This window comes from Macadamia integrifolia, chromosome 4 (genome assembly GCF_013358625.1).
Source record: "Macadamia integrifolia cultivar HAES 741 chromosome 4, SCU_Mint_v3, whole genome shotgun sequence".
NCBI lineage: Eukaryota > Viridiplantae > Streptophyta > Magnoliopsida > Proteales > Proteaceae > Macadamia > Macadamia integrifolia.
Genome location: NC_056560.1, coordinates 5203262 through 5229906, shown reverse-complemented (window position 1 = coordinate 5229906; position 26645 = coordinate 5203262). Strand labels below are relative to the sequence as shown.

Genomic DNA, 26645 nt, shown 5'->3' with positions numbered 1-26645 from the left:
ATGATGCGTTTATCTAATAGTTGAATGGAAAGAACATGGTATAGATTAACTACATGTCAAATTTCAAAGTCTAATTCAATCAAAATAGTGCATATATTGGCATTCATCTCATATAACCTTTGTTTTTAATACAAATTATAAATTGTTGGAGACTATGTTTTTAGGTAAAAACCACATAAGAAGGAAAAGTTTCAAGTGAAATTTTTTAACATTAATTAAAGAGAAAAATGAGAAAGAAAATACGATTATTTGACACATATCATAAGGTTATTGGATAGTGAATTGCGAGAAATAAAATTTAAAGAATGCAATAGTAAACACTGGATGTGATAAATAATCATATGTGCAAACTGGATTTACTTTGTGATCATATCACTTAAATTAAAACCATTGCTGTGCAACTCTTAAGTCTGCTTCAATTTTCAACATTTAAGGCTTTAAAGTACTTAGAAAGAGAAAACAAAGGTTAATTAAAGACTTAAAGGTTTCTCAATTCTAAGTCAATTGGATCTCCTTCAAATACTTAATAGTCCTCGTGGAATGAATGGAACTATTTTCCATTGATTTCTTGCTTCTGTGATTGTTCGCACGATATATATAAACAAGAGTTATCACTAACACAACTTACTGTAGTATTCCTATCAATCTCTCCCATTGTGCATGAGATTGGTTCTATTTCCTCTACTTGAATTGGCCAATAGAACCTACTTGTTATGCTTTAAAATATTAAATGTAAAAAAAAAGGTAAACAATTTAATACCCATCTTTACTTCATAGTGTTGGAATTCTTTATTTTGTACAGTGGAGGAGGGGGAGCTATGTGTGATGTGTGAGAGAAGAATACTGTATAATATCTAGGGTTATGGCTGATTTTGATTGATTTTAATATGATTTAATCAGAATTAATAAAGGCCGATCATGTTGGGGTACGATATTTTGTATTCTGTTGCAGTTTAATATAGGAAGTACTGACGCAGGCCTCACAAATAACGACGATCCCACTTTCTCTGTAAGCAATCTGAGAGAGGTATAAGGACGAATGTTGTAACCCTATTCTCCATTAATAGTGAAACAGATATCATCTTACTAAGGACGCAGGAAATCTTGCCAAACCTTGTAAATATGTGTGCATTATTTGTTCTTATTTTTCCATTCTATTCTGCATCGTTTTAGGGTTGCATTTCTACAAGATCATGTGTCTGATTTTAGGGTTTTAGACCTCGCTTTTGGAACAACATGGACCTTAATATATATGCCTGAAAAGAAAGGAAGTCGTTTGTTTTCCTTTTTTCGTTTTTTTGGTGAATACTTTGCAAAAATGTAGTACAATTAATTTGTGATTTGTAAGAAATTAAGGCTTGGAGAGGGTTGTCATTTGGCATTGCTTAAATTAAGTTAGATGGTAGGATATGAGATTAATCTAAAAATAATTTTTTACCAACCTAAGATATAGTACCGTATCATATCGAGCCAAGAAGATAATGATCAATTAAAATGATCAAAACTCTCAAAGATTTCACTTCCATGACTGAACCAATTAATTAAATGAAAAATAAACAAAAATTAAAATGGATGAGAATAAGTAAACTAAAGAAAACCTTACATATTAAAAAATGACACAAGCTTGACCATTTGAACACTTAGAATAAACTGAATTTACAGTTATAAAGCAAAAGGTGATAGGGGTGGAGAAATGAGGAAAAAAATAAACCAATATTAATTTAAGGACGAAATAGCTGACCACAAATACAAATTCAATTTTTAATGTAAAGTATACAATTCTTCATTTCCTTTCACTCCAATTGGGTTGAGATTAATCATCAATTGGACCTCACCAGGACCCTGACTGCTAGAGACTGATAGCTTAATTTACTGGTAACATCCCAAAAGAGAAAATGTCTTCAATAGGAAGGAATTCATCCCATGAAAGGACAGACTCCACATTATCAGCCCAACATTGCAGAGAATCTTCTTGGAAGAATGAGGATTCACCCATAGACTGATTAAGTGAATTGTCCAAAGAAAATGAAGGGCTATAACCATTAGAATTAGAACTTGGGTCAATCCTTGATTCATTGCCCATGGTCTCCCACAACATTTCATAACCATGCCAAAGATCCACTGTACTACCCAATTGAAGATCTTCTTGTTTCTTCTGAAGCCCTGGATTAATGTCTTCTTGTTGTTGTTGTTCTTCTACTTCTTGTTCCGATGATGATACAAAATTGAATTTATTTTCTTTTGCTCTCCACGAATTACTGGAATGTGAAGTTGATGATTCATGTTCTATATCATATTTTTTGGGGTGTTGGGTTATTGGCTTGTGGGTTGAAGGATCTAAACCAAGGTCCTTCATCTTCTTCTTGATTCGAGTGTTCCAGTGATTCTTGATTTCATTATCTGTGCGGCCAGGGAGATGTGCTGCAATTTTTGACCACCTGCAAGAGTATTAAACATAATTTTAAGTACATTGATATATCGAGGAAATTTTGTTTCTTGTAATTGAGTTTTAAGAACTTTGCTGCTACTTGGGCTGGTAACCTAAAAAATAGAGTAATTCACTTTCCCTTTCGGTTCACAAATACTCTCTTAGATTTAAGTAATTTCCAAGAATTAAAGCGGTTATTATACCATACCATTATTAACTTTCGGTTACATAAATGTAACTTATGATGAGCTAGAAAACAAAGAAGGAAAAAAAAATGGTTAATATATTGCATGTAATTGGACCTGTTACCCAGACGTGCATGGAGTTGGATAATTTGATCCTCTTCAATCTCTGAGAATGCCCCTCTCTTTAGATCTGGCCTTAGATAGTTGATCCATCTTAGTCTGCAACTCTTCCCACATCTCATCAAACCTTCACCATCAACCAAAATCACATCAAAATTGTCAAAGAGAGAGAGAGAGAGAGAGAGGGAGATCAACAAAAACCTGCAAGCTTGGGAACAAGTCGCCAGCAATGAATGCCATTATTGAGGATGAAGGTCATTAGCTTGTGATCTTCATCAACCGTCCAAGGGCCTCTCTTCAGCCCAACCTTCTCACAGCAAGGTTTTCTCCCCATCCTACAATTCAGTTGATAGAAGTGAATGACACAGAGAGAGAGAGATAGAGAGAGAAAGAGGGAGGGAGAGAGGGAGAGAGGGAGAGAGGGAGAGAGAGAGAGAGAGTTGGAAGCTGGAGAATGGAGGGATTTGCAGCCAAAGAAGCTTTATAAATATTGAAGCAAACCTGCCCTGCCAGTTCATCGTCCACAAAGATTAATAAGACTTGGAATTATTATTTAAAAGGGACAAATGATATTGAATGAGAATGCATCAAAGTGATCATAACTAAAAGCATGAATGTTTTTATGATCTTTAATCCCTCAAAAAAAAGAAGAAAAAAAAGTTTTGTGATCATAAATGAGCACACTTCTCATTATTACAAACATAAGAAATTTATAAATAAAAACAGCAAGAAATAGACGTGGGTCGTCACAAGTTCTATATTTGATGCCAAAAGTCTTCTCTTTATTGGAATTTCTTTCTAAAGAATAAATTAACAAATGGGTTTTCTTTATGGAGAACAAATTAATAAAGGAAAAGTAAAATGAAAAATATTCCTTAGTCTCCTTAAAATCTGGCCAGCTTTGTCCTTGGAGGCCACTCTTTTCCTTTCAGAGAGAGAGAGAGAGAGAGATTGATTGAGCTCCTCTGTGGCGCAACACAGTGTCTAGCGTGCATCCAATGGTCAGAAACGCTTTGGCACGGAGCTCAAGGAGGTCACACACAGCCCAAGGCATTGCTAGGCGTTGGATGCGTGCCGAACATTATCTTGCGCCACAGAAGAGCCAAATCAGAGAGAGAGAGAGAGAGAGAGAGAGAGAGAGGGTTATAAAACATGGTATTAGATACTATATTGATCATTGTCAATTTTTTTTCTGAAAGTAGATGATTATTCACGTTTCGTGAATAGTCGGGACATTGAGGAATATCAAGAAAGGCATTTCAGGAATCGGACTGATTTTGTCTCTATTCGCTCCGTTTGAAGAAAGGAAGAATCCCAAAGAATCAATCTTTCATTTAGTTGTTGCATCTCTCTTTGATTGATCAATGTATGGCATTATATTGATATTAATATCTAATGTCAAAATGGATTAGCTGTAATAGGCGGAAAACTTTTGTTGCTACCCAGGTTTACAGCCAAAGAAATGAAATCTCAAAAGATATTTTGAAAAATATCAAAAACCTAGACGGGCGATACCAATGAGTATCGACTGTATACCGAGAGAGAGAGAATTCTCTATATGAAATGAATGCAATTGAGATGTTTTGTTGTTAGCAACTTTGTGTTGTTTATTGTTATTTTAGAATTAGGGTCACTATATATTATTGCAAACCTAAAGTGAATGAATCAATGGAAGATACGAAGAAAGGGGACAGCTTTGGACCCTAAGGGGAGGGGTTGAGGAGTTGAGGGCATTTACAGGCCGACCACCATGATAAGCACACAAGGATATATAAATCTCATCCTCATCATTTAGTTAGTTCATAAAGATGGGTTATTAATTATACTATAAACCATCTTTCTATGAATCATCTTGACCATCAGATCCATAAATCCACATTCTAAGTGGGGCATTTAACCTTAAGATTATCAATATCACCATTGATACCTCCTATCCTTTTCACAACATTCCCTCTTTCCAAGTCCTAAGTATATATGCACTTCATGCACACAATCTCTATGCATACGACAAAGATGATACAATCATTAGATTATGTATATGAGGTTAAAATAATTTATCAGAGAAGCCAATAAAATTTGTATATTAGGGTTGGTGAGGAAACATGAAGATGATGATGCACTAAACTTTTTGCAATGTTCCCTTTAGGAATCAAACTTTGTTAATTTTTAAAGAACTTTGTAGATGTAGGGTTTTGGATCATATTAATTGTATTTCCTAGTGTTGAGAACAATTTATAACCATCGACTTCTCCCATGGTTTGAGGTATTGGAATTAGATCTATGCGATTCTAATTCCATCTTATAGTCGAATCGATCGATTTGTACTGAGTTTCTAGGGTTCAAGTCGATTCCAACTGATGAATTGTAATGGAATAAGTTGATCCAATCTGATTCTTGAAATCATGATTCTACCATGTTATGAGAGGAATTGGTTCGGATAGACCAATCAGTTTGACTTGGTTGAAATGTTTTTATTAGGTCATATGAGTTCCAAGACAAGTTTCCCTAGTCATTATAGTTAATAAAGCTATGAAGTGCTGAGTTTTCCTCAAACCACATACAAGGAATAAAATTATTCCTTCTCCGATGACCATCATTATGCTTGGATGAGTCTCGAAGGAGTAATGAGTGACATTTCAGAACTCCAACATACAAGAAGGGAGTAATATTGACTGTATATACATGGGTGTTTCCTTTAATGTGTGTGAAGGAAAACTTTCTCCACCTATGAAGGGAAAAAAAATTATTTTGTAGGATACAATTGGGTACATTTGCTTATATAAGGAAATCCGGTAGTTTAACAGTAGGCCCAACTAGGAGGAACCCATGGGCCCATCTGGTCCAACATATTCAGTGTTCCCTGGAGAGCCAGTCTTAACAATAGCCCCAACGAGGAGGAACCCATGGGCCAAGCCAACTTCACAACTTCAAAGTAATTTGACTACCGTCCGATGGGCGGTTAGGTCGGGCCCTCGGGGAAGTTAGAAGTACTAAGCAATCAATGGGTGTCTCCAAGCTTGCAATGAATGGATCCCATTTTATTGGTATCATTGGAATCTGATTAAGGGTGTCAAGTTCCAATCCGAACCAGCCATTCTGAATTGAACCGAACTCTTAATAGTTTGGTACCGGTTTGGTTTTTAGAAACTGAAATGACTGAAACGACTGAAACCAAATCCAAAATAACCAATAAAACGAACCAAATTAAACCGACATGATTCAGTCCATTCGAAACCGGACCAAACTGAGCACCCATGCATGATCCCACTCCCATGTGTGCTCCTGAGTCCTGACTCCGTTCTGAGTTGTGGGGACAATCAGAATCGGTGGACATCGGTTGCATCGACCGGATTGGTCAGTGCCAATTCTGATCCGAAACGATCCAATCCATTTCCGATTTTTGAAAGGGGCGGGGGCTCCCCCCTTGCCAATTGTGAGGTGTGGGTGTTATTGGTTTGAAGAACTGGGTTTTTATTCGGATTTTGATTCCGATTGATTCAAATCACCGAATTCATATTAGATTTTTATGGTTTAGAATATAGATCGATAATCGGTGGAGACCGATTTCTAGGGTTTAGATTGATTTCGGCTTAATCGAAATCAGAATCGGTGGAGACCGATCTCGATTCCGATTCTGTTTGCTTGAAAGTTGAAACCATGGCTGAGATTCAAGTTTCAGTCACTTTCACATGTGGTTAAGAGAGAGAGAGAGCTTTTTCTAGTTTGTTTCAGTCACTCTCTTTGCTCGTCTTCTTCTTGGGAGACGACTAGGACGAGCAGAAGAAATCATCAGCAGCCAAGATGGCAAAGGCAGCATGATATGGTGGTTCAAGCCAAAGGGAAGAGAGGGATGGCTGCTCGCCAGTTCCAAAACCCTCCCCCTCCTTCCATGCCCTGTATCGAAGGCAAAGAAACCCTCTCTCTCTCTCTCTATCTTAATTACTATTTTGGTATTCCTGTGAAAATTATTGTTTCTTCCCTTGTTCTAAAGATATCTTGTTTGATTTTAGTTGATGGATTCCCAAAATTTTCCATGCAGAGTTATCTATGCCAAAAAAATGAAAATTCCCATATACATCTTTCGACCTTCGGAAGGGCCAAAACATCTCCTCATGGAATCATGTCGAGTCAAGTCAGGACTTGGCTTTGCAAACCCTAATACCCATTTTACATTGTAGTAATAAATAATAATTTTCTAGAATAACATAAATTGATTTTTGGCAACAAGACTAGATTTTGCAATTTTCTTTGCTAGTGAACCAAGTTGGTTCAAAAGTTTAGTACCTTATGTTATCTCCATCTTTGAAGGGACAGCCATTTGGGATATGCTATGGTTCTCATGTAACTGAAATATTTCAAATATCATAGTAATGCATTCATATGTTCTATCAAATCTGGTCTTTTCGGATGGGTTCTATTTACATCTGTTGATGGGTTTGTTGCTAGATTTTTGGACCATTCCTTTTCACTTGATGACTGTCTTACGGTAACATATGCATTTAATTGGAAGAAGACCAATGCTTTTTGTTACTTTCAGCAAATATGCTGATAATAAATAATGTATATGTATCCACAAAGATGCACTGGCTAGAAATCCTGCTGCTGTGATTTACAAAGTAAGATCTTTGTTTTGTCTTCATGCTTTCGAGTGTCCTCCTGATTTTTACAATTGAACTGATAAAAAGAAGAACAAAAAAAATTGGGTTTTGGTTTAGACATTTATTTGTTCTATTGTCATGTTGCTTTCTGTGCATCTGAATCTAGGATGAGTCCTCTATCTGTTGGATGCTCTCTATCCTTTTGTGTTTACCATGTTCAATAGGTTCTTTGTCCAAAGGCTACATAAAGGCATGACCATAGTAATAGGTGGCATTCTAGACACACATTTTTATCCCTTGATGCTATGCTTCCAAGGCATGATTGGCTTGCCCTTCTTCAGATCCAGTTCACCTGTTTCTGATATTGTTTCAGTGTGGTCAAAACACTCTCACAAAATTGGCCTGCCCATGAATAACATTCACTCCAATAAATGAGCAGAAATCATTGTGAGATCAATTAGTAAAATGAAATTTCTGTGGACACTGTACATGTGGCCTACCAAGAGGGCCGGCCACCTGTAAGCTAGATGCTGATCCCATCACCCATCCATGTGGCAGAGAAGTCTAAGCTTTTCCAGAAAAATGAAGTTCGAATATATCTGATATTTAAAATTGTGTAAGAGTGTTGGTCTGTATTCTAAGACCTTGCTTGACATTTCCTATTGAATTGCTCTTGCAACAATGTGTTTTGCATTTACTAGGACTTAGTGATCACCCCCCACATGTATACGAGTGATACTTCTTTTTAAGGCCAATCTATGTACTGGTCTTTTTTTTTTTTTTTTTTTTCTCTAATTCCGGCTTTGGGCCTGTTTGCCTTCTGAATTTCTTGTCTGGAATCGAATTTCAAAATCATTTATTCATTTGAAAATAATAACCATGGAAGTGAAATTGTCATACTCCTGTCAAGTTGAAACGAAAATGGCTAGATGAACATTTCATATTACTTGATTGGTTGAGTGTGTGAATATTTATGTGAATATGAATTGTGATTGTGGCTTCTACTATTTCTCATGTGACTCTTTTAATCATTGTTTTCCTAATTATCATTCGTTACTGACTTTATCAAGTATATATAATCTAAACAGAGGATGTGAAAGAGATACAGATGACTGCAATTAAGCAATATCGAGCATTTGGTAAATTTTGATTCTGCCCTCCCAAATATCTTACGTGATTTATTTTTTGAACTTGGACTTGAACTACTTTGTGCGCTGACAATGTAAATTGAGTAGTAGTGCTTGTTTTAGTTACCTGAATTCAAGGGCATCTGACTTCTGACTGTTGAAGTGTATATTAATATCTTTGATAATTTGGGCTTCTCTTTTGTTCAGAAGTTTATAATGGCCTCTGAAGTGGAGAATTTCAGGTGGAAATATATGTTGCACTTCCATTAATTCAGTAAACTTTACGTATTTAATGGAAAAGGGGAAGTATGAGCTTGAAGATAGAAGAAAGCTATAAAAACAAGTATCGGTTCCATGACTAATGTGTTTCCCCTATCATATATCATTCACATAACGGATTTGGTTTGAACCTGCCTGAGCTCATCTTTTATACATTTGAATTATCTTTCCATATTCAACTATTGGAGCTTGTTCTCTTCAAGTCACCCTACCTTCTTGTCTGATTTTCAGTTGCAAACACAAGGGGAGCTCAAAACACAAGAAATCTGCTTAAAAGGCAGTCAAGGGAGCAAATGTATTGAAAAAAGAAACTAAAGAGGAATACAAATCCCCCCAACAGATACAGGTCTCACACCCTTTTTTCCTTAGTCCTTCCCATGAAAAGGGGAGTGCTTTATGGGTTTGGTAAAAGCTTTTATTAGAATGAAATGGCTCATGGTAAGAATCCAAGGTCTTGATAAAGAGATGAGAAAACCTCCAACCTGCTCCTAACTTGATGCATCCAACCAGTTACAGACTAAAGATTGGTGCAGTTCCTCCAACAGATACAGGTGGTACCCCCGAAAGCATTGCATAAATTGGGGTTTCCAAATAATTGTACATCGAAAAGCACCTCTATCTCTTATTGGGGAAAGGGTGGTTGGAACTTGGAAGGGACCTCTGTCCACATGAGGGTCTACATCAGTTATAGATTTTCATGACTAGAAGAAAATACAGATTTAATTGGTTTAGCCTTCTTAGTTAGGGTCCATGTATTAATTGTTATCTGAAATTTGGTTCTCATGTAGGCTATACATTAGATCTTATATGTACACTTCTTGTAGGGTGAACTGGTGAAGGTGGAATACGCATTCAATTTCCAAAGTATCCCAGAAGCTCTGCAAAACTAACCCAAGAACCCCTAAAAATGAGGATGGAATCCACTAAGCCAGATCATTGATGATGTTACTTTGATTGACCTTGTCTGACGGGAGGGCAAGTATTATCAGTATCAGTGTCGGCTGATATTGATACAATACCGATCCAGGATCGGCTGTATCAGTCCTGATGAGTCAATACTATTATTTTTCATAAAATTAGGTTTTTTTGAAGATTTTACCATGATATCGATATGGTATGATACCTAATCCTGGATCAGCCAGGTACTGGAATCATCAGTTTCTGCCGATATCAATACAATATGGCTGATGCGGTCAACCCGTTACCAATACCTAAAACCATGTGGGAGGGTCCCATAACCTAACAGTCTTCTAATTTTAAATGTTCATTGTCTAATTTTAAACCAGAGTAGTGAAGAAGAGAGATTATTTAAAGAAGATAGAATGGCCAGCCTATTAGACTCTAGTAGGGTCAATAGCAGCCTATTCTTATACACTTTTGCATAAGACATGGTTTGATATCACAACCTTCTCATGTAGCCACCACTTGATTATTTATTTATTTTTTTTAAAAAGAAAAAAAAATAACACTAAGGCTGCGTTTAGCAGTCATTCAGTTTCAGAAACGACGTTTCGTGTTAAAAATAGAATTTTTAGTTTTTGTGTCAAAATACTGTTTTAAAACAAAACAAAAAAAATTGTGTTTGGTGAATCTGTTTCAAGAATGATTACTTTAGTTGTTCATCTTTTTTTCTGTATTTAGAATGAAACCAAAATGACGGAACAAGGTTTTGTCATTCAATCTTTTTGCGTCTTTTGTGTTTTTTTTTTTTCTAAAAAAACTGAAAATTATTAAGTTGACAATTAATGTTTTATTCCATTTTTTTGTTCTTATAGAACGAAGAACTTCAAAAACCGTTTTTCTAAATGACAACCAAACACAGTCCAAGTGTCTAAAATATTTATTTCATTTCGATGTTGTTTATACCACTTGTTTGATTGAGTGTTCCTTATTAAAGAAGATAGATGCAGTCCAAAAAGATTGAAGTGAAAAACAGACGTCACATGTGAACAAAGAAGAAGAAAGAAAAGAAAATGGTTGTGAAAAAGAGAAAAAGAGAGTTGGCAATTGGCACTATAAATACCAAAAGTCACCAAAACCCCCATAGGAAGTCATCCAACCAGAAGAAAGAAGAATCCCAAGCTATATATATATAAAGAAAACAATAAAGAATCTTCTTCAAGGCTCAAGCAGGTGGCATAGGATAGGGATGACACTAGTAAAATAGATGATAGAGCGTATCATAAATAAAGGATGATAGATCATTTCAGATGAAAGAGAAAGAAAAAGAAAAAGAAAAAAAAGGTGTTATCGGAGCTTATTGGTGGCTTTGAAATATTTATTAAATGGGAAAATGTTTTTGGTTGACAACTGTCCTTGTGTTTAAACACATGGGCATGTGCCCTCATGAGGGGGCAGGATGGTCATTGCAGGCACCCTTGTGCTTGGGACTTGGGGGTTATTTTCGGACGAAAAACTCTCTTATTTAAAAAAAAAAAGAACTTAAGTTGTGTAATCCATACGGTAAGACACGGAGGGGGTGTAATGACATCCCCACCCATGTGAAATACAATAACCCCTTGTTAATGTATGTGTGTGTTCTTCTTTGGCCTCAATGTTGGGGGTGGGGCTGCTGAACCAAGGGGCATTCTTTTCCCCTTAACTTTTCTTTTTGGATCAAATTTTTTTCCTTATTAAACACACTAATTAAATAGATGATAGAGTGTATCATAAATTAATGATGATAGAGTGTATCATAAATAAAGGATGATATATCATTTCACATGAATGAGAGAGATATTTTTCTTATAACAAAATAATGGGGAAAAAGTTCCCACGCTGGATGCAGTCAGACAAAGGGGCTGTGAAATGACTACCCTGCTCTTAAAATGAAAAAACTTCACCAGGTTTTATGCATCTGATTGCTCTCATTGGTCCCCATGCTTCTGCAAGGGCCATGCAGCTTGACAACAATCTTCTGTCCTAAATAATGAGAAGGTTTTTTGAGCAAGTGCATTGATGAGTGCACTAATGAGATGCGATGGAATGTTTCTTTGTATAGGAAGACGTCATTTCATGAGAAAAGAAATAGAGAGACGTGTTACCTTCTCTAGGGGGCTTAGAGAAAAAGGCAACATTTTCCCTAATAAATAATAGGGAAAAGATCCCACATAATCGGTGTGGACATGCTTTCTCGTGTTCTTTCACATTCTAATCATATGTGCCCCATGATTCAATATATCGGTATCATATTAGCTGATACAGTTGATAACATCGGTCCCAATAGCGATATAATATTGATACCATACCAATGGCATCAATACATGGAGGTCAAATTGGTTTAAAAAAAAAAAAAAAACAATATATCGATATTTTTAGGGCAAATCAGTAGAAATAGGAAGACTTTGGCTATTCATAATGGGTATCTAGAATTATATAGAAGATCTATATCCCAGGATAATAAATATGAACAATGAAACATGAGGAGGCACTGTTAAGTATAGTGACATAGCAGTCATCCTAATTGTCTACAACAACTCATCATAATGAGAAAATGTCTCTCTTAAAAAATAGTAAATTTCCTTTAAAAATCTCTACATCCTCTACGAAAAATAAAGGTTGAGGTTAGAGTTTCGTGAAAAACATAAGCCCTTTATCATATTTGAACAGATGAGTAACACCATATGAAAGCTACATGACTCTATCGTTGAGTTAAAATGGTCCATTTTATTTAATTCATGAATTAGCCATTATGAGTAATCCGTATCAATATCATTATCAACCAAGACCAATACATATGCCAATATCGATACCTAAAAGACCTTGATAGGCCTACGCTGACATTATTTTTCCTCTTTGAACATACTGATCTCTTGTTGACGAAATCATTTCTTACATTATGATTAATGTAACCTGAGAGATTCCCCCACACAAGCGGCGTGGAAAACCTTACCCATAAATAATTTACAATCTTTCACAATGAAGCACCTTTCATTACATCATCTCATGCGCCAAATGAGAGTGATGGGATGGAAACAATCTTTAGGTCCCTATCTTTGTATTATACCTAATTAAAAGCTTAGAGAAAAAGCAGCAAAAGGGCTGGGATACAGATAAGTGTGAAGTTGGGCAGTTGGAGAATATTTCTTTTAAAGAAAGCAAAGTTCTTTGTATCTTTTTCTATGTAAGAAGATTACTTATATGACTTTCTCTGTTAATTACTTCCATTGACTGTTAATTAATTAGTTGATACTATAATTCCTTTGTTGTTTTCTTTAAGCCATGATACTATAGTGCATTACACCATCAAAACTACATTCTCTGCTGGCAGCTTTTGAAGAAACTCTGCAAGTGGGACCATTCTAACTCCTCACAACCCACATGCACAAGGAAAGGCTTCCTTAAAATTATCTTAGGTCACCAATTAGGATCAGTACAGTCATGTTGAGTTTGGCTACAAGTAGTAGAAAAATATTGACAAAAGAACCCTCTTGAAGGTTGGGGACTCTGAATTACATAGTCCACCAGGGAATTCATGGCCCACATATTAGAAATTTCAAAGTTTTATTTTTTATTATTTGTATGAGGTTTCGTCGATCGAAAGACATCACTAAGAATTCGAAGACATGGTGGGTGTTGATTGATGAGATGGACGAAAACAATGTGAAGAAAGAAGACATGACCCAAGGAGAGCGAAGGAATTATCCTTCCATGTATCGATATACATTTTCTTAGAAATAATTTTAATATGAACTCAGCTATATTTGGAAGTCAAGAAAAAAAAAGAAAGAAAAAATGAAAATTTCTTCTCTTTTTTTGACTTTGAAACACATCTTAAAAAGGGTTTTGGAGAGTAAAGATATGGGTTAACAATGTAGAATCAGTTAAATGAAACTCGTAGGGTAGGATGGCCTATAGTAGGGGTGTCAATTCGTGGCCCGACCTGATGAAATCGATCGGAATCGACCGTTTATAGCCCGACCTGGCCCGGTCCGTTTATTTAACGTGTCGGGCTTGAGCTCGACACATTTAATAAACGGTCGGTCTCAGTCCTAATACTTGGATCGTCGGGCACCAGACCGAAACCGACCAATTAATACCTGACCGAGGCTAGTCTATTTTGCACCGGCTGGCCCGGCCCAGTTGTAAGATACCTATTTTACCTGACCGAGAGTATGTCATGTTGGCAGTCGACCTCCTGGAAGTCCCGATCGATCGGAACTATCCGAGACCATAGCCGGTCAACCTGTAGAAAGTCCCGGTCGACCGGTGACTGCCTGGAAGTGCCCCAACAGCTATATTTTGCCTCAACGGCTCTTGGCGATCAATAGGCTACCGATGGCGATCGACCGATGGTCTCAGAATACGTCCGTTAGAGCCTGATTTCCTGCCTAAAATGCTTCACTAAGTTCACCTATAAATACCCAAACCGCTCTTAATTAAATAATCATTAAGAAAGAGCTTTAGGAGCATGTTGGATCAATGCTTTGGATTTTTTATGATGTTTTTAAATATGTGACTTGGAAGAGAGTAGGTTCCTTGTATCAATCAATACATTTATTGAGATCCATTTGTAGTTATGGGCAATCCCACATGAGAGCATTCTCATTGCATTTTCATCCAATCATCTCTTTCCTTAAAATTTTATTTTGCAAAATTAACCATGTTATTGTACATAGCATGAATTATGAAATGTCCAACCAGTTTAAAACAAATAAAAGAATAGCCACAATCAGATTTAGACAATGAAAAATAGGAAACCAAACCCAATCATCCGTCACGGCGTCGTTGCTCAATAATATTAAAGAAGACCCATTTAAAAATCGGTTACGCCCATTTAACATTAAACGTGTCCGTGGCCCGGTTAAGGCCCGACTAAAACCCAATTAAGGCTTGATTTTAATAGTCCGATTATAGCCCGAGACTGACCGACCGAATATAAAGTGTACCATGCCCTCACTAACTAAGCCCGATTAGTTAAATGGGCGGATACGGTGCAACCTTTAAAGAGTCTTCAAGCTCGATTAAGCCCGATCGAAACCGGACCAGGCCGATCGGTTGACACCCCTAGCCTATAGGGCAAGATTCTGTAGATGATAGGAACCAAAGAGGAGGATATAATTAACTAATGTTTTGTTCCAACAAGGTTTCTTGTTTGTTTCTATTCCGTAAAATAAAATAAAATAAATAATAATAAAAATAATAATTGAACCCTCTCAATAATCTTTGATTTTTCAATGTTTTATGCTGTCACTTAGTTAACTTTGTTTGATTTGAAACTCGGTTGAAACTTGACATACAAAGAGGGGACCTTTTATAAACTTTGCATTTCACTTCTTTGATTATAACAAGAACAGGATTTAAAACATACAATTAGGATCCGGATTGATTCCCTTTATTTTAATTCAAATTGGATTAGGACCGACCCGAAATCGGTATTTTAATAACTTAATCCTAATTTCCACAATGGTATTAGACCAACTGAATCCGCCGGATTCTTGAAACCCTGAATAAGATGCACCCTTCCTAAATTAGCACGTGGGAAATCTTGGATCTTGCCATAGATATCTAATTAACAAACGAATTCACATTTTTTTATTTTTTATTTTTTTCTTAGAGAAAACCAAGTCAACTGACCCAACTTTTGGTCCAGATTTCGAGTTCGAGAGCTCAATCCTCCTGGGCTCCTCTTCCCTAAATAAATCAGAAAAATTAATTCAAAAATAAATAAATAAGGAAAGTAGGTTTATATGGGGGAGTGTCACACTGTGACCCCCTCGACGTATGAGAGTGAAATCTTCTTTTTGGTAAGAATATGAGAGTGAAATCGCTAACTTGTCAACCATAAAAGGAAAAATGATATTTTTGTAGATTCCTTTTTCAATAAATAAATAATCAAGGAATCATATGATTTTTGAATAAAAAATATACAAAAATATTATTATTTTTCTATTTTTAGTAAAAAAATACTATAATGTTATTAGTACTAGTCATTTACGTTATTAAAATTAGGAGAAAAAAAGAACTTATAAACATTGTTTCAAAAAAGGGCCTCGAATGTTTGATCCTATAAGTGGAACAGTTTTAATTCAGGCATAAGTTTATTTAAAAATAAAACAATTGGATTTAGTCTAATACGGCCTATCAGTATCAGTATTGATATCGACATTGGTTTAGATAGATCATGGTATTGTTTTTCAAAACCATTCTCGTAAATGAGTGTCAGGGTTTAAAAAATTAGGATCTGATCTACCGAAATGGACGCTTTGTATCTGAATCAATTGGAGGCATGGATTTTGGGGACAGTATCTGTCGATATTGATTTGGATCACATGAGTGGGTATCGATCGGTTTTCCCCCTATATATATATATATATTTTAAGTACTAATGTTTTACTGTTTTACCCCTAAAACGATATGGATAATCGATCCGATCAGTCAAGGATCGGAGATTTATCTCAGCCGATACCAATCCTATATAGTCGATAGGGCCGATACAAGACAGATACTTGAAACCATGGTTGGGGGCTTAGGGCCAATCTGGATGGACCGATCCCATTCCAAAATCTAGGAGTAGAAAAAAATTTGGGCCGATCCATTCTAATCTGATCTAGATCAAGATCTAGACCGATTTGTAATTAAGCAAATTTTAAAAACAGGGCTCAGCCTCATTATAATCATTTATTTTAATATTCGTAATGGATGCACACTGCAATCTTAACAAACACTCCGGTTATAAACCGAAATAAGCGGTATAAGCACCAAGTAGCCGCCTCTTTCTCTACCCCTTTCGATGTCTCTAACAACTCCGATTTCGTCCCTCTTTCTCGAATCTCGATCGACGAAAGCACACATTGGCCTAACCCCAGAAAAAGAAAAAGAAAGAAACAAAACACCAAGAGACACCCACCTGGTGGTAGCAACAGTAGCAAGAAGCGAGAGAAGAACACATGAATTTGCAGAGAATCTTCGCTTTTCTGCAAATCTCTATTCCTCTTCGATTGTTCTAACTACAATGAAAGATCGTAGGAGACGTGAGGTAGTTTCATGGAACAGGTTTTTCTGGTGCACTGTTTTCGTTGTCTTTGCTTGCGTCCTCGTCGCCGGCTTCACGTTCTCCACCTTTCGGCTCTTCGGAGGTATCTTATCAAATCACTTCACACCGTTTTTCTTTTGTTCGTTATTTAAGTTTCTTTTTGGATTCTTGGAGATTAACTGTTTCTGGATCAATTAAAGGTGTTTTTACTTCTTCAAATCTGGTTTTCTTTCATGTATTCCTCCAAATCTAGGCAATCAATCAAATCTGGTTTTCTTTCATGTACTACTCCAATTCAGATGGTTTCATTCAAATCCAAAAGATTAGTTCCTTCGCTTTTAAAAGCTTAACGGAAATTAATTACCTAATCCCAATATAGTTAAGTTCGTCTCTTCCGCCACAGTTAATTATCCTTACCGTCTCTGTTGTCCTATTGATCGATAATCGCATAATTGTTTTCTTTTCCTGTTTGTTTCATTTTGTGTTTAATTCCGACAGAATCATTTCATCCAGTTCTGTTGTCAGCGTGGCAGAATCCGGCGATGGAAGTACTCTCCGGCGAGTATCCGGCGTCGCCGCTGATCGAGATTCGAGAAACCGTCATCTTCCCCGACCAGGTGCTGATATTCCTAAAATACCCTCCGTCCGTCCCTTTATTTACGAAGGAGCTCCTTGACTGCGTCTACTTCTCGGCGAACTCATCCCATCCCCAATTGAAGCTCCCACCGGACCAGGTCGACGGTGACGGTGACGATCCAATCAACCAAATCGTACGGTGCCCGCCCTTTAACCAGCAAGGCGGCTCCACCATAACCGTCTCCCTCGCCTGGAAATCAAACGGTTATCTCCCAGCGGGGCCATCCTACCGCTGGGATTCGTTGGTGTACGAAGCTTTGGTGGACCGCGACAACACCACCGTGGTCTTTGTCAAGGGCCTCAATCTACGGCCCGACAGGCTGTCCGAGCCCTCCAGATTCGAGTGCGTCTACGGCTTGGATTTCAGCAATCCGAGGTTGGTTCTCAGGTCTGAAGTCATTTCTGTTGCCCAGGAGATCGTACGGTGCAGGACACCTTTGATTGTGCTGAGAAGCAGCCCTTCTGAGAATAAGCTCGACCGTTCCTACGACTCCATCAAGGTATCCGTGAGGTTGAAGGCGGTTAGGGGGAGGAGCATCATCCTAAACTCGGTGGCGCAACCGTTGCCGTTGCCGGAATCTGACGCAGATTACGACAGAAATAAGCACGAGATGTGCGTGTGCACGATGATTCGTAACCAAGCCCGGTTCTTGAGGGAGTGGGTCATGTACCACGCACGAATCGGGGTGAAACGCTGGTTCATCTACGACAACAATAGCGACGACGACATCGAACGCGTGGTCGACTCACTGGATGAATCCGGGTTTAATATCACCCGACATTTATGGCCATGGATCAAGACCCAGGAAGCCGGTTTCGCCCACTGTGCATTGAGGTCAAGGGACTCATGCCAGTGGGTGGGGTTCATCGACGTTGATGAGTTCGTACACTTGCAGTTACAGTCCGACTCCAACAACCAAACCCTGACGTCATTACACGATCTGTTGACCAAGCAACCCCATGAGGTTGCCGAACTACGTTTATGGTGCCATAGTTTCGGACCGTCGGGGCTTAAAAAGGCTCCAGAAGGAGGGGTCACAGTAGGGTACACGTGTCGGATATTGACCCCAGAGAGACACAAGAGTATAGTGAGACCCGAAGCACTGAATCCTACGCTGGTTAACGTAGTCCACCATTTCCACCTAAGGGATGGGTTCCAGTTCGTGAACGTGGATAGAGGAGTGATGGTGGTTAATCACTACAAATATCAGGTATGGGAGGTGTTCAAGGAGAAGTTCCACAGGAGGGTTGCCACGTACGTGGCTGATTGGCAGGAAGAAGAGAACGTAGGGTCCAAAGATCGAGCCCCCGGGTTGGGTACAAGAGCAGTCGAACCGCCTGATTGGTCGAACCGGTTTTGTGAGGTCACAGATACGGGTCTGAGGGATTGGGTGTTGCGGCAGATGGCCGATCCTCAAACCCATTTGCTTCCCTGGCAGCAACAACAGAATGAGGAGCGAGAAGATAGATTATTATTGATTGAAGAGGATAAGATAAAGGGAAAGAGGAGAAGGAAACGAAGACGAGGGATAGACGTCAATTAGAATCAGCTTCTTTGTCTTCTGGTTTTTTTCCCTTGGATTTCATTCATTTCTCATTCTTTCTGTTTTTTTGTAGATAGAGATGAAATACAATCACAGATGAAGCTTCGATTTTCCTTTTGTATCGACGTTCTGCTAGCAATTAATGACTCAATAGGAGGATGGAAAGGCCTTGTTTCCTTGGCAGCCCACATAGGAAAGCCTTCTTATAGATTGCCTATTTCTTAGTGTAGTTGACTAAACAATTTTTTTATTTTCTTTTGGTTTGACAAGTTAGTCAGCCAAACTATATTCCAACTAAACAGTATTGATAGGTCAATGAATCTTATTTTATTTTTTAATATAGATTTTTGTGTTAAAACTTGACATGTGAATATAAAAAGTTATAGAAGTCGAATATTGTTTATGCCCTTTATCTCGCTATCAGAGAGCTTAGAAGACTTGGTTTAAGTAGCAACACCATGGGCATATATTATCTTTTATTAATTAGATCGAAAATTTTTAAAAAGTAGTTGAATATCTCTGATGGTAAGGTAAACATAGTCCATGGACAGGTTTTTATTTAATTGGACAATGATCACAATTCCATTTGAGCAAACTCCATCCATATATTTTATATACTCGATGCCTTTTCTAACTTCATCTTTGATTCCTTGTTCAAATGCTTTTCCTTTTTATTTCGATTTGCTGAATTTAGGGAGTCGTAATAAAATATTATAGATATTTCATTATTTTCAAAAAACAAAAGGCAAGATACTCACCCTAGTTCCTTGATTTGCTATAAGAAGCTATTATTAGTGATGAAGGATTTATCACTATCAGCCAATTTTAATTAGACCGTATCAGTGTGAAGAGGCATAGATCCAATAATTTAGTGAAAGTGACATAAAATCTATGAGGATGAAATAACGCCAACCGCTTGTATGTGTATACGCCTATATACAATAAATGTCTGAAGATCATTCTGTCCTCATGCTGAAAATACTCATGTGCGTCCTCCCATTGGCCTGTGTGTTGTTGTATACCTACGACAATAGAGTAGCATTCTCAAACCCAATCCATAATGTTGAGTTTTTTTTTTTTTTTTAATTAAATAAAACGAAATTTATTTCAAACTAGATGAAAAACATAATCATAGAACTTGTGATTAAAACAATTCTCAAATCTATTTTTAAAAAACTTGCTATTTTTAAACAAATCTATAATCCAATCTTGAAATGATGTTGCAATGATCTTCTAATCTCAATCTTGAAGGACCGGCTACCCAATCATTTTTTAAAGAAGACAATTGAAAAAGATATACCACAAAAATTCATTATAGTTGTTACATAATGGACACGAGGGATCAATCGGTAGGAAATCGGTCATAGCCCTTAGTGAATAGTCCATTATTAATTACATATTGGAAGAAATTTTTTGAGTTTTAGGTATAGCTTTAACTTCCAAATGAATTGCCAATGCATATGAAACTGATAAGGCCCTTTTGATTTAAGCTTTCTATCGAGATTAAAATCAGCCATTTTGGCATTCACTCGCCAAATTTAGATGAAGGACATATTGTTTTGATATTTTGATTAGGAAATTTCAATTATGACAACATGGCTAAAAATATAGAGGCAATAATGATTCAAGATTTTTCATATTCCAATTACTAATAGAATCCAAGAGTTCAAGGCTCAAATCAAATGTCGACATTGAAACATGCACCTAATTTCCAACACTGCAGTTTTTTTTTTCCTTAAATAAATAGACAGAGAAAGGATTCCCACGCTCGTTGGAAGAATTCACATGCTATACTAATGGATGTTCTGAAAAAGATATCATCTATATGGAGCCAAGCCCATATTTTCAGAATAGATCAAAAAGAAAATAATAAAAAAGGTTAATTACACCTAGGGTACTTAAACGTTTGATGAAATTGTTGTTAAGATACCCAATGTTTCATATATTATGTTTAGGGTGATGGAGTTACAAATATTGGGTGAGGATGGGAGTTGTAGAGGGCAGGGTCCACAAGTTGCAGGTACACAAGAGGATTATACAGAAGGAAAAAAACAAAATGATTAACTAACTATAAAACATGTGAAAGAAAAACTACATACTAACAACATAGCAATGTCTCTGCCAAACAAAAATAATCCACAGTTTCTGCCTTTCTTCAATAATCTGCTTAAACCCAAGCTCCTGGTAGGATGGGCTCTAGCCCTCCACATTCCACACTGCACCAAGTTGCTAGAGTATAGCTCCCCTTAAAGTCAAGCAAACCCATAGTTTAGAAAACTACACTAGTCTAAATATTTGAACCGGGTTCAAATGAGCAGACCAGGTTTTTGGTTAGATTGGAACGCCCAAGGCTGGAAATATACTATGACAAAACCCATCAAAACCGGTTTTTGGTTTGGTTGTTGTTCTTGTTTCAAAACTATGGTTTCACTAGTCTAAAAACTTATTTTGATAAAACCCATCTCATAGTCAATTGGCTGGTTAGTTCGATTTTTTGAAAAAAACATAAAATTGGATTGAACAATAAAAAGCAAGAAGTATGGTATTTTTAATTTTTTTTTTTTTTTAATAGATAGGAAAGAGAAGTAGATAACGGCTAGAAGATCTCGGACCTAGTGAACATGAGCTTTTTGTGCACCATAGCTCATCAACCACTCTAGGCAATTGTTGTTTTTTAGCACTATCTTCATTTGGTACTTTCAGATCAAAATGTTGAACGGTGATAAATCAAGAATAAGCACGCTTGGCTTTAAAAATAAAAATAAAATAAAAAATTAAATTAGAATCAACGGAATTGCCTGATGCCAATAGCCTTTGGTGGAGGCCGATCAATAAAAAATACAGTTTGGTTCAAATTGAAACCGACCAAGCCTATCAAACCAAACCAATTAAACCGACCGTTCCCTGGCCCCCTTATATTCCCCTTGATTCCAGCCGTTGAGAGGATGAAAAGGTAAGAACCAGGAAGCAAAACAAAATTCAAAATTTCGACCGTTAACATAAAAACCACCACCCCAAGAAAGATCTATCTCTCCTCCGGGCAGAAGAGAAGCGTTTCCTCCTTCCATCGGACAAACCCTTGAGAGAAAATATGGCTAGAGAAGAAAAGAATAGTCCGCAAATTCGGAATGGCCCAACAAAACGGTCGGCGACGGTGGAAGATGGGGGAGATGCTGACAACGTTTTCAGCCCTGGGTTCCGATCTGTTGCCGCCATGGCCGGTTGGGACGAAGAAGCTATTCTTCTCGCAACTCAAGTCGTAGAAGATACTCCCGATAGAGAATCAAAGGAGAAGAAACGAGCCCATCTCCAGTTCAAGAGCCCTAGAACCAGTTCAAGAAGGCAAACAACTACAACAACATCTACCCTTTCTCAGTTATTTTCGTTTCTTCCTTCTCTATGAATTTCTTTCCTCTCTAAAATTGTTGGTTGATTGTTTTTCTTCTCAGTAAGCGCAGATCTAAGAAACGAAGCACTGGTTCAATTCCGATTGGTGTTCTTAACCTAGACGATGAAGAGACTGCTGGAGAAGGTATCGTCTCTCTCTCTCTCTCTCTCTCTCTCTCTCTCTCTCTCTCTCTCATTCTTTTTATCTTGTTGCCCTTTTTCATTTTTCGGGTTCATGAAAATGCCAATCTAGATTTTTCTGCTAATCAGAAAATGGTGTTCTTGTTTGTGTTTCCTGGATGTAATTAATCTTCAGAACACACCAAAAAGACGATGGAATTGAAAACTGATGTGATCGAGGAAAAGAAAGAAAAGGAAGGTGGAGTGGCTTTGCCTGTCGAGGCTTCCGATAGCTCTTGTTCTGGTTCGGCTCTTCCTTGTATGGATCGACTGAGGGAGGAGCTTTCTTGCGCGGTGAGGAGTTTAATCTTAGTTGAAATCTTGATTTTAACTTTGAATAGGCCAAAACAAAATATGGTGTTACTAGATTAATAACTTTGGGCTGATCCCTTTTGCAGATTTGTCTGGAGATTTGCTTCGAACCAAGTACCACTCCTTGTGGACACAGGTATGGCAAATTATCTGAACTCTGTATGATTTTGTTTCTATTAAATTAGATCAGTGTTCTCCTTTTTTTCTTTTTTCATTTTTCTTTTCCCTTTTTTGTTGGAATGATCTGTGAGAGAAAAATGTTCTATTTTGCAGCTTTTGTAAGAAATGCCTGAAATCTGCTGCTGATAAATGTGGGAAGAAATGCCCAAAGTGTAGACAGCTAGTCAGGTATTAGAGGTTATAAATACTTGAGCTTAAGGGGGGATTCTTCATCATATGGTCTTTGTGAAGCCCATAAAGGGTTTATCTAATTTTCTTTTCTGCATCATTGACAGCAATGGGCGATCATGCACAGTGAACACGGTTCTTTGGAATACAATTCAACTTCTGTTTCCACAAGAGGTTGAAGCAAGGAAGGCAGCAGGGGCCCTAAATAATCGTGAAATGGCACGTCAAAGCCCTAAAAGAGGGAGTCATGACTCTCGGTATATTGCAGTTTCTAGCAGAAGAGAGTCAAGGGACAGAGATGTTTCTGCAAGAAGAATAAGGGAAGTGCCCAGTCAGGTAGAGGATGCTGCATTGGCTTTTAGGTTGCAGAGGGAAGAATTCATGGGAGCCTTTAGGGAGACGACGCATGGGCAACCAAGGAACTCTTTAGCATCAGCAAGGGCAAATTTGAGAGCACTGGCTTCCAGGGCCATGGCATCGCCTTCTGCCATCAACTTTCGCATAAGAAACCAGAGGATGTAGGCCAAGCTACTGTTTCAAGGGCCAAGTTCTGCCATAGTTTAAATTCTTGTTTAACTGAATTCCTATGCCTTGTATCTCTCTAAACTTTTCCTCCTTGTGCTTGATCTGTCTGTCATGAAAATAGAGAACAAAAGTCCATGGCTCCAAAGCTCATGATTATATTGAACCAAATCACCTGGATTTGATTCAACTTCAATTAATTTGATGACTTCAATTTATGAAGTTATATCAACTCCACTCCCCATGTTATTCTTTTATGTTTGTGAATCTGATCTTTGCAAAAAGAAAGGCCGAACCGCCAAAGATTAGGACAGGGCTCTACAACTGATGATAGACTGGCATTATCAATGAATTATGCTTCTATAGCTCTTACTGTTGAAGCCAAAAATGTACTATTGTTGAGGATTAACCTGTCTTGCTCTGTTTCTAACTAACCACATGTTTCTAACCAACCCTGTAATAGATTGTAACTAACTCTCTCTCTTGTAACTCTAGCTGACTGTTCAAATTCTTTACATATAAATACAAACTCTTCCCACTCAAATTAAGTATTGGGAAAACTCCTAAACATCATCTTTCGTGGTATCAGAGCGTGTAGTCTAATGGCTTCCTCAGCTTCTTCTTCAAACTCCTTTTCTTCTTCTCAAACAATCTTCTATGCTTCTGCAAATCTAAGCCATCCTATATCTGTTCACTTAGATCAAAACAATTTTCTTCTGTGGAAGTCTCAGGTTCTTCCAATTGTTTGTGGTCATGGATTAATGGGGTTTCTTGATGGATCTACTGCTTGTCCTCAAGAAATCGTTTCATCTGTAAATCCAACTACAACAAATCTCGTTTCAAATCCGGAGTTCGTTGCTTGGAATCGACAAGATCAACTCCTTCTTGGCTGGATTCTTTCTTCCCTCACCGAATCTGTTCTTGCTCAAATTGTTGGATGTTCTACTTCAAGTGCTAGCTGGAAATCACTAGAAGGCATTTTTGCTTCTCACTCAAGATCTCAGGTTATGCAACTTAGTCTCCAATTGCAGACCGAAAAGAAGTGTAATCTCACTGTCACGGCATTTCTCTAGAACATGAAGGCAATAGCTGACAAACTCGCTGCCATAGCAGAACCTGTGACTGAATCAGATCTCATTCTTCACATTCTTGCTGGTCTTGGACCTGAATTTGACTCCTTCGTCACTGCCATTTCCACAAGATCTAATTCACTTTCCTTGGCTGATCTACAAGGTATGCTTTTGAGCCATGAGATTCGCTTAAGTCGCCAGATCTCTGAGGATTTCTTCATTTTTATGTTTTAATAAAAAATGGTTTTCATTAATGATTTGTGTTAAATAGGTAAAAATCAAAAAGAAAAATGATACCAAAGAGGGCCTTAATTATGGACTAGACATAGACTAGAATGGGATTTAAGCAGGTTACAAAGAACAGTTTGGAGAGTTTATTTTCAGATTTGATCTCAGATTTGAGGGAGCTCTGATGGTCTGAAAATTTGCCTTCCACATGATTTTTTTTTTAAACATCTTGTACATTTATTTATTTATTATTATTATTTTCAGGGAAGAGGTTATGTGAGCTGCTGGTTCATCTAGAGCTAGTGACTCAACTAATGGGAGGAATGCGACAGGTGTAGAGGAGACCTTTCCAAGGGGGAAGAGGAATGAGATAGACAACCACCCTTTTCCCTTTTCCCTTTTCCCATTTAAAATTAGGGTTTTTTTTTTTTTTTTTTTGAAAGATGATATGTGCATAGATGATGGTGTACATCAATGAAAGTTTTTCTTCTCTTGTTTTATGGTAATAATTCTGACCGAGCTTTTTTTCTCGATGGTGAAAAGAGAATATCTTATTCCACCAATTCTAATGATTAGATGTGAATCTTGGAATGATGCCAATGACATTTTGAACTTTAAATAATAGGGGTTGAATAAATAATGACATCCTAATGGCAAGATTCTTTTCACCCAGGTGAAGAAAAACTTTCACCGAAAAAGAGCAAAAATAAAATGTCTGGCAATGGAATCCAAGAAGGTTTCTCCCCTCAATGAAGTTCTTGTAGCCACATTCAACAGAGATAAAAACACGGAATCAAAGGTGGTCCAAAAGAAAAAAGACTTCATTATTGAATATGTCCTTGCACTTGGTTTTATACTTAATGTGCTCAAAAATAATTTACAGCATAAATTATGGTATTAGTTTTGGAGCAGTTATTCTCTACATAGAGGGCGGCAGTGCGATGAGTATTGGATGGTCAAGAGTATCCGGGCATCCGTCCCAAGATTGTCTAGACTATCTGATGCTCATCGCACCACGACACTCACTGCAAATGATGTTTTCACTTAGTTTTGGGTTTTGTATCAAGGATGTTCAATATGCCTCTCTTATTGCAATTGTGTAGTAATGTGATTGATCTCAGTCTTAGCTCTCGGCTGATAGGCCCAATACTGATATGATGTCAATACGGATCTAATGGTATCAGGCTGTATCGGGTGCATTGGGCCAATTTGAACCATTTTTTCCGATTCAACACCGATTCCTAGATCCATGGCCCTGATTCCCAAGTGTGCAGTTGAATTCATTTTGCCTATTCATAGTCATAGATAGTAGTAATGTGGAGAATTTCATTTGAACAATGCAAATTTGATCTTTATTACTTTTTTAAAGATTTCAAAATTTCCTTTGGTTAAAGTCGCACTCCAAATGTGCGAACTTTGTTAAAGAAAAAGAAAAAGAAGAGAGTAAAAAAGCCCCAACCCGATTTACAAGATTTATTCATTTATCCCCGAAAGTCGAAAGATGCTTCTCTATTTAGGGCCCGTTTGGTATCGTTTCTGTTCCAGCCGTTTCGTGTAAAAAACAAAAATTTTAGTTTGTGTTAAAACCATAGTTAGCAAATTCGGATTCAGGAATTATTCGGACGGAGAATTATTCGGAATAATTCGGACGATTAATTTAAGGATTCGGTCAAAAAAGCGGTCAAAAAATCTTATTGGGGTTTTTT

The 26645-nt window shown here is 37.4% G+C and overlaps 3 protein-coding genes and 1 long non-coding RNA gene across 9 annotated transcripts; 3 read left to right on the top strand and 1 right to left on the bottom strand.

Annotated features, from left to right (window-relative positions):
* Positions 1-1864: 1864 nt before the first annotated feature.
* Positions 1865-3067, bottom strand: LOC122077599 (myb-related protein 315-like). The gene is made up of 4 exons (XM_042643571.1): positions 2935-3067; positions 2731-2860; positions 2260-2438; positions 1865-2193 (listed from the first exon to the last, which is right to left on the bottom strand). The coding sequence occupies exons 1-4, from the start codon at positions 3065-3067 to the stop codon at positions 1865-1867; spliced, it is 771 nt and encodes a 256-aa protein (XP_042499505.1).
* A 5352-nt stretch (positions 3068-8419) lies between these two features.
* LOC122075551 lies at positions 8420-9604 on the top strand. The gene is made up of 2 exons (XR_006139294.1): positions 8420-8860; positions 8969-9604. It is a non-coding gene; the product is annotated as an uncharacterized LOC122075551 (long non-coding RNA).
* Positions 9605-16411: 6807 nt separating this feature from the next.
* Positions 16412-19252, top strand: LOC122077159 (glycosyltransferase family 92 protein RCOM_0530710-like). 3 transcript variants are annotated; one of them, XM_042642990.1, is made up of 2 exons: positions 16412-16815; positions 17226-19252. In XM_042642990.1, the coding sequence occupies exons 1-2, from the start codon at positions 16470-16472 to the stop codon at positions 18890-18892; spliced, it is 2013 nt and encodes a 670-aa protein (XP_042498924.1). In that variant the 5' UTR covers positions 16412-16469; the 3' UTR covers positions 18893-19252. The 3 variants fall into 3 exon arrangements, with proteins under 3 accessions (XP_042498924.1, XP_042498923.1, XP_042498925.1); XM_042642989.1 differs by having other exon boundaries at positions 17211-19252; XM_042642991.1 differs by having other exon boundaries at positions 16413-16815; positions 17238-19252.
* Positions 19253-21854: 2602 nt separating this feature from the next.
* On the top strand, positions 21855-24021 carry LOC122077160 (LON peptidase N-terminal domain and RING finger protein 3-like). 4 transcript variants are annotated; one of them, XM_042642995.1, is made up of 6 exons: positions 21855-22234; positions 22351-22424; positions 22596-22753; positions 22858-22907; positions 23045-23119; positions 23227-24021. In XM_042642995.1, the coding sequence occupies exons 1-6, from the start codon at positions 21984-21986 to the stop codon at positions 23639-23641; spliced, it is 1023 nt and encodes a 340-aa protein (XP_042498929.1). In that variant the 5' UTR covers positions 21855-21983; the 3' UTR covers positions 23642-24021. The 4 variants fall into 4 exon arrangements, with proteins under 4 accessions (XP_042498929.1, XP_042498928.1, XP_042498927.1 ...); XM_042642994.1 differs by having other exon boundaries at positions 22342-22424; XM_042642993.1 differs by having other exon boundaries at positions 21855-22267.
* The last annotated feature ends 2624 nt before the right edge of the window (positions 24022-26645 follow it).

Excerpts from the sequence above, each read along its gene's own strand:
- LOC122077599 (XM_042643571.1), bottom strand. The coding sequence starts at position 3,067 with ATGGGGAGAAAACCTTGCTGTGAGAAGGTTGGGCTGAAGAGAGGCCCT. Across the intron at positions 2,861-2,934 it reads ACTTGTTCCCAAGCTTGCAG|GTTTGATGAGATGTGGGAAG; the intron begins GTTTTTGTTGAT and ends TTGATGGTGAAG. Across the intron at positions 2,439-2,730 it reads CATGCACGTCTGGGTAACAG|GTGGTCAAAAATTGCAGCAC; the intron begins GTCCAATTACAT and ends ATACTCTTGCAG.
- LOC122077159 (XM_042642989.1), top strand. The coding sequence starts at position 16,470 with ATGTCTCTAACAACTCCGATTTCGTCCCTCTTTCTCGAATCTCGATCG. Across the intron at positions 16,816-17,210 it reads CACCTTTCGGCTCTTCGGAG|AATCATTTCATCCAGTTCTG; the intron begins GTATCTTATCAA and ends TAATTCCGACAG.
- LOC122077160 (XM_042642992.1), top strand. The coding sequence starts at position 21,984 with ATGGCTAGAGAAGAAAAGAATAGTCCGCAAATTCGGAATGGCCCAACA. Across the intron at positions 22,268-22,341 it reads ACAACATCTACCCTTTCTCA|TAAGCGCAGATCTAAGAAAC; the intron begins GTTATTTTCGTT and ends TTTTCTTCTCAG. Across the intron at positions 22,754-22,857 it reads GGGAGGAGCTTTCTTGCGCG|ATTTGTCTGGAGATTTGCTT; the intron begins GTGAGGAGTTTA and ends TCCCTTTTGCAG.